The 14,320-nt window shown below is 44.2% G+C and overlaps 1 protein-coding gene across 4 annotated transcripts in view; it reads right to left on the bottom strand.

Moving 5' to 3' along the window:
• HABP4 (hyaluronan binding protein 4) overlaps positions 1-14,320 on the bottom strand; it is a 163,534-nt gene that overhangs the window by 115,542 nt on the left and 33,672 nt on the right. The window contains exons 2-4 of one of the 4 annotated variants that reach the window (XM_078675681.1): positions 9,225-9,378; positions 2,225-2,386; positions 2,029-2,100 (exon numbers count right to left, since the gene is read on the bottom strand). In XM_078675681.1, coding sequence (XP_078531807.1) covers positions 2,029-2,100; positions 2,225-2,386; positions 9,225-9,378 — 388 coding nt within the window. The remainder of the gene's footprint in view (positions 1-2,028; positions 2,101-2,224; positions 2,387-9,224; positions 9,379-14,320) is intronic. The other 3 variants (XM_078675683.1, XM_078675684.1, XM_078675685.1) reach the window with 3 other exon arrangements.

The raw sequence follows: 14,320 nt of genomic DNA on the forward strand, positions 1-14,320 counted from the left end.
ACCCGTGGGGGACATAGGAATGTAGTCCCCTTTTCCAAACTCTTGAAATGCAAAGATGCTTGTATCCTCCAACTAAAATTCTGCTGCAAACAATAAGCCCACAAGTAGCCAGGGGGAGAGACTGGAAGCAAGATGTTTTAGTGGCAACATATCACAGGTGGAGGGGACTAGCTGCAGAATTATTTGCCTTTAGAAAGGCACACTTAATAGAGCAAGATACAATCTTTCAAGCAAACTAAATGGGTGAAGAAAAAAAAATGAGATTTAGGCACCAACAGTTAAATCGCCACACAATTTCAGAAGGTAAGTCAAGCTGCTTGCTCAATCTCCAAGCAAAGATCATGGAGAGACAAGGGAACTCTAGGAACACCATGGTCAGCCTCAAAATGTGCTTGTAGTTGAAAGATGCCCAAGGAATATGGCCACTGGAATGCAGACTGTGTGGCTTATTTCTTATTCTGGTGTGGTGAGGTGGTGGGATGAATTCCATATGGTCACCTTGCACTTAAGGAGAATCCTAGACATACCTGAAGACCTAGATAGAGATTAGGACTGGAAGAGAATTGCCAGAGTAAAACTCTTTCCATGTTCTGCAACATAGTGGTGCTGGCTCACTGATCGCCTGCAGGTGCATCAGGGTTAATTTGTTGCACTACTTTGAAGTGTCACTGGATCCTAGGCAGCACAAACACTGGTCACAGATCTGCAAAATCTCAGCTTTCTGCAGTTGCAGCACAATTTAAAAGGGAATATCTTTGAGGAAGACACTATTGTTGAAATTTGGCTTCACACCATTGACGAAGTTGGGAGCAGAGCACTGAATCTGCAACGCACATGGAAAGAAAGCCACAGGAGTGGTGCCCTATATGCAGCTCAGCACAATTTCTGGAGCTACGAAAGGCCACTGGACAATGCCATTTGCTGATGCACTGGAGTAGTTACTTTTGAAAAATCAGACAGTCTGGAAGCTGGGTTTATTTCAAAGGTGATGAATGCCTCACAAATGAGGTTATGGAACAAACAGAGTACGAATACTAAGGACAAGTCATGTTGGGGTATTATGGATAAGGAATCTTCAACTCCTGTAGTTAAGTGATAGAATCGGACACCAGATAAACTAAGAAAGGCATAAGGATCGGACACCAGATAAACTAAGAAAGGTATAAGGAGTTGCAGATGCTGAAGTAGGTGTTAAAGTTAGAGACCCAATTTAGATGTCCTGGGCCTATAAAATCCTGGAGTCCCTCTCACCAATCTGACTAGAGCCAAAAAACGCAAGGGAAGGGGTGAACATTTGTTTTTCAACTTTGAGAGACCACGACAAAGGCAATGTCTAGACCATAGACCCGAACATTGCTTCCAGCACTTCCACTGTGGTATGGGAAACCAGGACGATGGAAGACTTTGAAACACCTGGTGAAGAAGTTGCATGTGGTTCAAGACCAAAGTATGATTTACTTCAAGTACTTCCACTGTGGTATGGGAAACCAGGACGATGGAAGACTTTGAAACACCTGGTGAAGAAGTTGCATGTGGTTCAAGACCAAAGTATGATTTACTTCAAGTACTTCCACTGTGGTATGGGAAACCAGGACGATGGAAGACTTTGAAACACCTGGTGAAGAAGTTGCATGTGGTTCAAGACCAAAGTATGATTTACTTCAAGTACTTCCACTGTGGTATGGGAAACCAGGACGATGGAAGACTTTGAAACACATGGTGAAGTTGCCTGTGGTTCAAGACCAAAGTATGATTTACTTCAAGTAAATAATTACACTAGATACATATAGTAGAGGGAACGATTACTCCTGCTCTCCAACTGTTAAAGAACAAAAAGGAGCAGTTTAGTTGGAGGGGTTGTTCTCCATGTTTTTTGGAGGAGGGGGATGCAAGACCATACAATGCAGGTTACTGTACTGCAATTCCAACATGTCAGTGTGATCACTGTTGAATAAAGCAAGCCCATACATCTCAAGATGTGCTGACTCAAGCAACTACACATTCACCCAAGACAAGTTTGTATTGTACCTGAGGTCATCTTTCACTGTGCCCCAGTTGTGAGCTCCACTTCCACCCTTTTTGTCTTCAGCTCTGATCCCTCTAAAGACAGGGAAAGCATTTTAGAACAACAAAATTTTAGTACCCTTGCATAACAAATAGTTTCAGTAAAGGATTAACCAACACAAATAAATTGAACCACTGCTCAAACTTTATAACTACTTACGTTCGGTCACTTCCACTGTGCCTTTCAAATTCTCGTTTTCCTCTTTGGTCCACACCACCATCCCAAGTTTTCACAAATCCACCTCTTCCTCTGCCTCGCATTCCTCCCCTTACACCTCCACGACCTCGCATAGTTCTTTCACGGTCCCAACGATCAAATGGTCTAAAGAAAGTAAAAAGGAGAACAATCAGGAAAATTTAAAAATAAATTTATCGTAGACTTACTTAATAAGGAGTGAAAAACGTAATATGCGTGAAGATAATTTTACACTGGCTATCATAGAAGTAGGAGGACATGGTTAGACTACAGCTTCAAGGCACGTGTGAGAAGGGGGGGGTCAAGTTCAATTTAATATTCCAAAGAAATATATTTCCTATGTGTTTTATGCAACTAGCCTATGACAGCAAGTGTGTATTGTTGACCTTTGCAAAGAATGGTAGCATTAATGCAGAAATGCTGGCTGTTTTCATCCTCATCCCATGCCCAATTACAAATGCATTACACCCAAATGCTAGAGCTGGAACCGTGCATATCACTACATGTTCGGTACAAACTGACTAAGGGAGGAGGTGAAAGCTTAGAAAAATTTACAAACCTTCAATAAAACTCTGGAAAGTTTTCAACTAGAAAGTTTAAATGTTTTCTTACATGCGAGTCTATTCGATCATTGTCGGAGATGGTCTGTGTGACAGATACTACCACCAAAGAAAATCCCATTTCAAAAGAGGACTGTTGTATCGGACTGCCGTACATTATACTCCCATAACATGGCTAGCATACTTTCAGCTCCAGGGATCACTCAAAGACCCATGCACCCACAAGTAATGCGCTACTATTAACAGAATGACTTAATTTGGAGCAGGAATTCAAATGGTAATGTATTGCAAATTTGTCCGTCACACAAGCACAGGTGTGACAATCTAATCTGGGACAAATAATAGGAACAGAGCCAAAGAAAAAGAAATCCATGATAGTCTTCACCTAGTCAAACACTGAAAATTTACGACCATATAGAAAGCACACAAGGGCTTCAAATAAGACTCTTCACCAGCAAAAAGTGATTGGACAAAACATGCACATATATTGCTGGCTGCCTAGAAATATTTACAGAATAAAAAATGGTCATATTCACTCTGGTAAACCATTATATACTTATTGGGAGACTATTTCCGATGGTTCCCAGTTTGTGATTAATCACTGAAAATCAATTGCACACAATCTATTTATAGTTTCTGCCAAAAGAAATTATATATGTTTTCAAATGTATCCGGCTCACCCGTCCTGACTTTTAAAGACCCTGCTAGGAGGTTCAAGAGTGAGGTTAGCAGATGCTTCAGCCAACTCCAGAAGCGCAGCGCCTTTTAGCACAGGACCCTACTTATTGCAGTACTATATAACAGGGATGTTGTGCGTGAGGACATGTACCAAATTCACTTTTATGGATGGCAAGCAAGGCAAGTGGCCATACAACACCAACAGACTGGTACAGTCTGGTTTCTGTTGGAGACCAGAGTCCTGACCTACAGCTCTTCCCAGATGACCTCACCAAGGCAGCCAATGCACATCAGTCAGCATGGTGCGCTCTGGGTGGGGAGGTAAAAGGATCAGTCACTGGCTATCCTGCAGAGAAGGCTCAATACATTGCGACACTCAAAAACTACCACAACTGAGGCTTGCATATGCCACATTTTACGCTGAGAAATTGAGCTCCTCAGCCAACACAGCTTAAAGAATATTTTCCATAGGGCAGTGGTTCTTAACCTGTGGTCCACAGACCCCTAGGGGTCCACAATTCCTCCTCCAGGTTACTTCCTACCAAGATCCTGAGTGGAAGTGGAAGTTTGGGGGTGGAGGGGGAGTTTAAGAGTTGCCTAGTTTTAGAAGGACACCAACTCTTGGATGACTGCCAGTTTAGGAAGCACTGCTTACTGTAGCAGAATATCTTCATGGTATTCTGCGTGACGGAAGGGGTGACTCACTGGTTATTACTGGATTTCTCTACAATCTTTGGCACAATTTTCCACTGTTAGCAAGGTGTTCTAGCACAACCAAAACATAGTTAAAGCCCCTCAAATAGATGCACGGTTCTCTCCAAACTACCTCACTAGGTCAGCTTAACTCCACCCATAGCCAACAGACCAGTGTGTCAAGATTCATCCTTAAGCCCTTCACTTTAATATGCTGTTAGCTCCTTGAACTTCATGTTCACGCCTTCTGCTTCAGAACAGTTTAATATGCAGATGACACAGGTGGTAGTATCAATAGCAGATCATACAGCAGTGTTACAGAACAAGTTACTTTACTTCGATAACGATTCATCTGTAAGAGACAGATTAGTTATGGATTCCTCACCTTATAATTACCCCCAGGAATCGGATTGGATACAGAGAATTATTTCCTGAGCAGTAACTCTGCACGTCGAGAGGTGGCATTGGCCGACTCTGCTGTAGTCATTGTGGTTGCCGTAATGACGTTGCGGTATCTACTTAGATGCTGCATGGCCGCAAGACATTCCGCTGCAGAAATGAAGAGCCATACAACACTGACCACTGGTGCACGAAAACTAGGATCCTGAAAGGAGTCCCTTACCCTAGAAGTCAGTTTGCAGAACGGGGACAACGGGTGGGGTGGTGAGGAATCCATATTTAATCTGTCTTACAGATATATTGTTACTGAAGCCAAGTATCTTGTTCATCTGAAAGAGAACTATTTATGGATTCCTCACTTTAGAATAGATACCCCAGCAATACCAGCCGCGGTCCTGGACAACCGAATGGCCGAAGAAGCCGTCCCTTAGGACTTAGCTGTCCAGGCAGTAGTGTTTGATAAACGTGTGCAGTGAAGCCCACGTAGCTGCCTGGCAGATGTCAAGAAGGGAGACTCCACACTAAAGCAGTGGTGGCCGCCATCGCCCTGGTGGAATGGGCACGCAACCCAACTGAAGGTTCCTTTTTCACTAAGGAATAGCATATTTCGATGCAAAGAACGTGGGTCCCATGCACACTGCGCCACTGGAGTTAAGCTATCCTGGCTGAAGTCGGCTGATAGGCAGAAACCGGTCCTAGGATGCTTGATTCCGGTCCAGGGAAGACATGGCTTAGCAGTTCGGTCTGGACTGTTCCCATGAGGCACAGGGTCAAGACTGATTTGCATATGGCCTTGTCTGAACTGGGGTGGCTTGGTGAGCAAAATAACGATGGATTAAACCCAGATATGTGACTGGGGGTGAATGTTTTGCCATTGTGCAACATTCCGTCCATCATATTGTGTGTTTTGCGATGCAAAGAACGACCAATCGCGAGAAGGTTAGTTTTTGCACAGCTAGATCTTTCTTGGCGCCCACATAACCGACAAAGAGCTGGTGATCCACCCGCAATGGTTTTGTGCGATACAGATAGAACAAAAGCGCATGTTTTGGATTCAGATGGTGGAGCCTCTTACTCTTAAGGATGCGGAAAAAAGGTGGGCGAAGTGATGGTCTGTCCTATATGGAAAGAGGTAACCACTTTGGGAAGGAAGGCCTAGTGCGAAGGACAACCTTGCCCGGATGAACAGCCAGGTAAGGAAGCTTAGAAGAAAGGGCATGTAGCTCACTCGCCCTGCAAGCAGAGGTGAGGGCAACCAGAAAGGCAGTTTTAAGGGTTAGGAGTCTGAGAGGACAGATACAGAGTGGCTCTAAAGGAACACACATAAGTAAGAACCAGATTCAAGTCCCACTGGGGCATCACAAAAGGAGTTGAGGAAACAAATGAGTAATGCCCTTAAGGAAGCGATTAACAAATGGGGACTTGAAAAGAGAAGGCTGGTCAAGCAGCTGAAGGAAGGCCGAAAGATAGCCTTTGAGAGTGCCCAGAGCAGAGCCCTGGTGGGCCAAACAAGAATGAAAAGGAGAAACTCTGAAAGGGGGGCAGAAAGGGTATCCACAGTCTTTGCTGTGCACCATGCCACAAACTTGTTCCATCTAAGGGAGGGACGTTTAACTGCCAAGATAACCATACAGACTTCCGGAGGAAGTTCGAAAGTAGTCAACAGCCGCCGCTCAATCTCCATGCAAGTAGGTGGAGGCTGCAGAGGTTTGGGTGAAGGACCGACGCCCTGCTGCTGCGACAGAAGATCCTCCCGAAGAGGCAGTCTGATCAGAGGATTGATGGCCATGTGCAATAGCTCGTGATACCAGACTCTTCATGCCCAATCCGAGCCACAAGAATGACTTGGGCCCAGTCGCGTTTGATCTTTAGCACTTGGGCAGAAGTGGTATAGGCGGGAGTATAGAAGACCGCAACTCCACGTGCGACGAAATAGTCGCATAGTGAGGGCCGCCTTGGATATTCCAACACGCAGAACTGCTGACATTGCGCGTTTTCTTTGGTGGCGAATAGATCTAACCAAGGCTCTCCCCCACTGCTGAAAAAGACCTTGCACTACGTCAGAGTAAAGATGCCATTTGTGATCCATCATGCACCTGTGGCGGAGTTCGTCCGCCCTGGTGTTCAGAGTACCTGCCAGGAGTTGAACCACCAGGGATATGCCCTGATGTTCCAGCCATGTCCAAAGGCAGAGATGCAGGAGGCCACGAAGCCCAGTAGCATCAGAGTCATTCTGACCAAAACCCAGGATAGAGGCTGAAAGATCAGAATCATAGCCCAAATATCCCAGACTCGCTGCTCAAGAAGAAAAGCCCGAAACTGCGCTGTGTCCGGAACCGGTCCGATGAAAAGGAGCTTCTGAGAGGGAATTGGGTGCAACTTCAGCACATTGATGGTGAAGCCCAGCGAATGCAGAAGGTTGGCCGTAGGCGGGAGACTGCAGCCTGGGGAGAGCCTGCCTTCAACAGCCGGTCGTCTATATAGGGGAAAAATGGAACCCCTGATCTGCGCAGATGAGCTGCGACCACTGCCACTTTCGTGAACACCTGAGGGGCACTGGTAAGGTCAAAGGGAAGCACGGTAACCTGAAAGTGCGAGTGGCCTTCCGTAAACTGCAGGCAACACCAGTGGGCCGGCAGGACAGAGACAGAAAGTCACCACAGCTGAAGAAAGATTAGAGAAAGAAGATAATCAGGACTGAACTAGAACAACCTACATGGAGGTCAAGTCTATGTGAAAGGCAGACATGGAAAAAGCGGAAGGACACTCAAAAAGAAAGGACATAAGATTGTGGGAATCCTAGAAGGGATAAAGGGCACTAAATGAGATTTTCTTGCCAACATGACTAATCATGGGTACCTATAGACTGGTCAGTCTGGTTTGTAGTGGAGCAAGCGCACCATGCCTTAATGCTAAACGGACATGTGAGCCACCCAGAGCGATCATTGCCAAACTTAAATTACACTGACCAGGATAATAGCCTCAGCATTACTCACCTTAAATAAGACAATAGGAGTTATGCTGTTTGCCAATAACAAACCAGTACAAAAGCACAGAAAAAGTTTTCACTGTGTAAAATGCTAACTGCATGCAACGCAGTTGGACTGCAAACTTCTATAAGTGGCAAAATAAGTGAGTCGACAGGGCAAGACACTTAGAAAATCCCTAGACCCCATGGAACTGAGTGGGAGAGTGATACTAACCACCCCTAGCAAAAACACCCATCATTCTAGGCCTCCTAGAATCATATCAAGACAAATGATCCAAAAGGAAACAATGCAACAACCCACAGAATCAAGCATGAATACTGGTCATTCCTCTGGAAACTGAGGAAACAGGATAGCAGAGAACAGGATAGCAGAGTAAGGACTGAACTGCAATTTGAGGAAGATGCCCAAAACATGCCCACTATTTAAGATGGCCAAGAAAAGTGGCAAATTAAATCCTAGTCTGAAAATGAAATGGCCACACACCAGTGCAGATGTGTGCCCTGAAGCAAGCACTGCATAGAACAGACAATTTGATTATTAAGCCGAGGCTCGAGGAATATGTGCTGATATTGGGACTTGGTTCATCAGATATTAAGGGAGGTTTGGAATGACAATGGACCAAGGCTGGCATGGTCTATTGTTGAAGTTGGTTATCCCTTAAACAGAGGGATGCCGGCCTGGGCAGACGTTATGGTACAGGTTGGTGAGACCGGGGAACTGGATATGAATCTTGGTTCAGTAACAGCAATGTCCACAGGAGGCTGCATGCAACTGACTAATGCAGTAGTTAACTGACTGGAGACCATATTTAGTTACAAAGCTGGGCCAAATGCAAGTACTCCCGGGGAGATCAACCCTCTAGGGGTGGCACAATATTTGTTAAGCATTAGTAGGATGGACAAAGCAAATATTGAGGCAGATTTGCAATTGGATGAACTTTTGGGTAATCAAGATCCCAAACTGGCCTTTTTTTATCTTGAAAGCACCTGTGTTGCAGTCGAATGCCCATGAATACTGCAGCCACTCAGAAGCAGATGTGCGAAAATACAGACCTTTGAAGTAGTTTTCCCACTGGGTGTGAGCATGTGCCTAGCAAGCAGCAATCAATGCATCAGTTGACACATACATTGAGAGCAATTAGATTTTAAAACAATTATCAATCCGAAATATTGGTGTTCCTAATTGGGGTGCAGTCATCGCTCACTCCGACCTTGCTGGTTCTGTCCCCCCCCCCCTTTAAAAACGTAAGGTGGGTCTGTATACCAAACAAAGATTAGAAATTCTAAAGTTAGTGTTGAAATGTATCATTTAGGTGCCACTTTTAAATCACTATGTGATGCTTATAACTCAAGTTTATACTTTCATCCCACCTTTAAATTAATATGACTCGTGCACCTCCTTAGTCTGGTCACCTCACTTGCCACACTACATGAACTATAACTCACCCTTTCTCCATGCACTAGCTACAACTTTGGATATTACATAAGTTAAAGCATATAAAATCATTGCATTAGTAAAAACACGAGACATCTAAAATGTTACTTGCTGGAACACAGTGCACGGTACAGTGGTGAAAATTAAGTTGAAAAATAGGGAAAACGTTATAAAAACATAAGAGTTACAGACAACTGGCAGAGTACATACTTTTCTCCTGCGAATTCCGGTGCTCCTTCCATTTCATTGGGTCTGAATTCTCTGAAGGCAGTTCTCCGTTCAGTCCTTTCAACTTTAATCTCTGTTCCCCAGTTTTCATTTTGTCCATCCCACTCTCCCCTTTTAGAAACAGGCTTCTGACCTACTGAGAAAAGGGAATAAATCCTATTTAAGACGGTGCTTTCACATCTGTAAACTTACATCTAATTTTTACAAAGCAAAATAGAACAGCAGTAACCACATATTATACAGAAGTAGTAAACTAGGAAGCATCCAACTCTTTACTCAAGTGCAGTATTAAGAAGTCAATATCGAATAAAGTACAGCAGTGATACTTTGAAGACTCATTAAATTCACATAGGATCTAATACAAATTGGATAGCTTTAGAACGTAATGGCAAGTTGATTAGTTATGAGTAGGGTCCTTGCTGCTGAAGCAAATCAACACTACTAACCAGTCAGCGGAGAAGAGGTTGTCTGGGCAACAAAGAGAGGAAACACTTCAAGGAATCAGGATGGCTGTCAAGGGATGCAACTAATTTTTTTTAATTAGATCCATCCACAAAGGTCACCAGAAACTAGGTCTGAACTTGAACCCCTTATAGTACTCCATGGCAATGCAGCCAACCTCACCTGAAAGCAAGCATCAAAGAGCAGTCCAATGCTAGGCAAATACAATTCACCAGGGAATTACTACATCTGCAACAAAGATCAGTTTAATCTGCAGCAATTTTATGTAGCGTGATGGCCTAGTGATATACTCTACAATCATACTTATTTATGATGCACAAAATGTAGTCACCTTGAAAATAAATTCTTTTACAACCTGGACTTAAACACTGTACTACAAGGAGATACTTAGCCACATTAAAGGCACCTTGAGATACCCTATCCAGACAACCACTCACAACCCTCTTCGTCTAACACCCTCTAATAATGATCACCTGTGCTTGTACACCAATAAGATATAACCGGTTGGGTTAATCAACTTATCATGCTTTTGTGGAAAAGAAAAAGACGCCGTCTGAGGCTCTAAAATGTGGCAAGTGCTCACCATGGAAATGAACCTACACTAACATTGGACTGGAAATTCGCATGCATATTGCAGCCACTCCGGTTTGATTAGGCTATAACATTTTAACGTAACATGTCATATGTCAAAGGAGATAATCAACCCCGACAGTTCCTCGAACCAGGTGGGGGGGGGGGAAATCCGGGAAAGAGGGGGGTAGTAACTAATGACCACTACAGCAAAAGGACAATGGATGTAGAGCTAGTTCACAGCGTTAAACTGTTCCCCCCTACCCTTAGTCAAACAGCACAAAACAGATCATCCCCCCCACCTTAGCAGCCACAAAATAAAAACTACAATCTTCTTGGTTATCTGCAACCCAAACCCCTAACGCTATGGACGCAAGGACTGCCCCATCCCTCCACCCGGCCCGTGGCCCCTCCCAGTTGTTAACCTGGTCAGGTCTACCACCGGTTGGCGGATAACATGAAGCCAGATATATCAAATGTAGATATTTTTCATTTTCTACTTGTGATCACATTGAAAAAAACTCCCTCATTTTCGAATGTTCTGATAATGAAAACAAGTAGTTTTAAAACAAAGAGAACAGTGTGTTTTCTGCATTGTGGAGGTTTTTTTTTATAATAGAGCACATACTATTTCCATGATAGAGGAAAAATCTGGTGAAGTGACAACCACCAAAACTATTTGTATGCATGGATTTGCTTGTTTTGCACCAAACTGCGCGACACACCAGGTATGGGAACACATGGAGAGAAATATTGCCTTTCAGCTGGAAATGGTCTAGCCACCATTAGCTCAGGCTCTCCGTTAGACCCCCTGCCCACCCTCGGTTTTCAATCTTCTCTCGGAAACCATTACCCCTCCACTTACGGATATCTGTAACTCTATGTCCCTCTCTGGTGACTATCCGGAGATATGGAAAACAGCAGTAATTAAGCCTCTGTTAAAAAACCATCCTTAGACCCCTCAGAATTAGCTAGCTACAGACCCATAGCCTGCCTCCCTTTCCCAGCAAAGATATTTGAATCCCCATGAATCACCAGCTATCGGATTATATCAACCAACACTGGTTGCTGGAAGATACAGTTTGGGTTTAGGCAAGGACATGGGACAGAAACCGCACTGATAAAGGCGGCTGACGAGATAAGGACATCCTTAGATCTTGGCGGGGCGGCAGCCCTACTGTTAGACCTCTCCGCCTTCGACACGGTCGATCATTCCATCTTGATCGACCGTGTCTCAACATTGGGGGTCAACCACCTAGCCAGAGATCTTGTAGCCTCTTTCTTAGCCAACCGCACTCAATCTGTGAAATTGGGCACATTCTACTCGCCCACGTCCACTTTGCCGTGCGGAGTGCCCCAGGGATCATCGCTAAGTCCGACACTATTTAATATCTATGTGTCGGACTTGGCGAGGGTCATAAAATCTCACGGGCTGAGTTTAACCACCTACGCAGACTACACCCAATTGGTGTTGGCTGTGCATAAGAATGGTGTGGCGGTTGAGTTGAGATTCCATGAGGGTATGCTAGCCATAGGCTCCTGTATGTCGTTGAACTGCTTAAAATAAAACTCAGACAAAACTGAGGTGATGACTTTTGGCAACCTCTCCCCGGTATGGCTGGATAACTGGTGGCCAACCGAAATGGGGCCCCCGCCAGAACCGGTTGCCAAGGTCAGAAACCTGGGGGTCATGTTTGACACCAAATTAACATTCCACCATCATGTCAACACTGATTTTTTCCTCCATTGTCAGAAAAATCAAAAAACTCCTCCCTGCGGCAGGAAAAACTCATAACTACGTTAATATTTTCCAAATTGGACTATTGCAATGCGCTCTTGCTGAATGCTCAGGAGCAGGTTTTAGACAAAGTACAATCTGTCCCAAATGCGGCGGCCAGAGTACTACTCTCCATTCCCAAGCAACATTCTGTCTCTGCCACCATACGCCAACTCCATTGGCTGCGAGTCAGTAGCCGCATAAAATTTAAAGCCCTTTGCATTGCCTACAAGGCTATCCACAATTCCGGACCACTATTCCTCAGAAAGGCTTTCTTGATTTACACCCACCTATCTTCTCCATGTCCCCCACACTAGAACTGTCGCTTGGGGAGACAGACGCTTTCTAGTGGCCACCGCGAGGCTTTGGAACACTCTCCCGCTTACCATTAAGACCAGTCCCACACTTAATTTTTCGTAAAAAACGGAAAACCTGGCTCTTTGACCAATGATCTTCAGTATGTTCTAGCTCATCTTGATAATCCTATGCGCCGAGACACCTTCGGGTATTTGTGCGCAATACAAATCCAATAAACATAAATCTAGTCCAAAGCTGCGTTTTTAACATGAAATCAGGGCTTTGAAAAAATATTACTGTCTACGGGTGCTCGTGGAAGACATTTCTATGGACTGCAATCTAGAAAATGCTAGCGATTCTGGTATTTTTACCTCTGCTGGTCGTTTTCCATCAAGTAAACTAGAGGCAGTTATCAGAAATTCTCAAAAGGAAGTCCCTCAGCAGAAAGCAACTCTTGTATTTTACTGACCTCTGCTGATCGTTTTCTATCAAGACAGTTAAATAGAGGCAGTTGAACAAAATCCCTAAGCGGAAGCAGACAGATCCTAGGGCTCATCTCCAGAGCCCACAAAGTACATTACACATATGTATATACTAAAGTATATATACACACACACTAAAGTATATACAAGAGGTCTACAATGCTCGACCCAAAAAAGGAAGTGCCCTAAATGCCGCTAGTGAGAACTGCATTGGTGTTTGTTCCAAAATGCTCTTTTAGGAACACATGCAACTATACCAGCGATACTGAGCATTTCAAATAGGCAGCAAATATGCTACTTACATAATTTGAGGGCTACACCCAGAAAAAAGGTAAGCGAAGTACACAGATCATACTAGAACCGGCTCGGACAATGAACCTAGGTAATAGCAGTGATGACGCAGAATAGTAAACCTATGGCTCAATATCCTCAGGAGAGGGTGCAAATGCCAGCTCACACAGAACCATACTATAAAACACATGCACAAATGCCAGCTCTCACAGAATGATAATCAAGCGGACAAACAATAGTTAATGAAGGACATCGGACCCCAGCACAATTTGGATTACCAATGTGGGTTCTTATGGGAGGGTGGGGTGATTGTTTAATGTTCTACCTGGTTGAAATTCATTAAATAAGTTACAAAAAGAAAAATGCAGGAGCAACCACAAATTAAACAAATGCCTTCAATTAGGTTAACCTTCTCAGACCTTGATTTAGTTCAGCCTTCACAGAAACTCCAAACAATTTCCCTCATACACTGCAGACACCAGTTTTGGTCTCTGAAGGCAATGTTTTCAGTGTTACACATTTGTTTAAAAACGCGTTTGCAATAACAAAAATCAAACATGTCTAGCAACTCAAGTGAAAAAACTTCAAAAGGGACAGAAATGTGCACTGCACAAACAGTACTATTCATACTACCCGACAACGCAGACAATGACTGCCCGCTACGGTCAAACTGAAGGAAACTGTTGCCAGCCCAACCTACCAAACCTATCCAGCCCTGTGCACACACGCACAAGTTGGCTCTACTGCCAAAGGTCCTGCTAAAAGGAACCAGAGAATGTAACGCACTCTCCGAATTGCACCAAGAATTTAGGAATGTGTTAAAACAGTCTAGCCATAAGATGTCAGGAACGACTAAATCAAGGCACACATCCTTATTTGCCATTTAGCTTCTGTGTCAATTATTCATTTTTTCATTATGATAAGGGCAGGCATTGCGGGAGTGTGCTGGAAGGGTGCATAGTGTATCGTTTTCAGCTTTTAGCATTAAACAGCGGGCGCTACAAAAGCCCACAAAATTAGGATTCTGGTAGGTTGTAGGGGGTGTAGTTGGGCACCTTAAGGTCGCCAGGACAGGAAAATGCCCTGCAGCTACCTTTCTAAATCACACCCCGGACATCTTTCCATCTCAGTGCAGGTTTACACATCTGCAAGTTATGCAATGCGGTGATTAGAATATGGGGCAGAGGCGCCCAGTGGAG

This window comes from Lissotriton helveticus, chromosome 2_1, assembly GCF_964261635.1.
Source record: "Lissotriton helveticus chromosome 2_1, aLisHel1.1, whole genome shotgun sequence".
NCBI classification, from domain to species: Eukaryota; Metazoa; Chordata; class Amphibia; order Caudata; family Salamandridae; genus Lissotriton; species Lissotriton helveticus.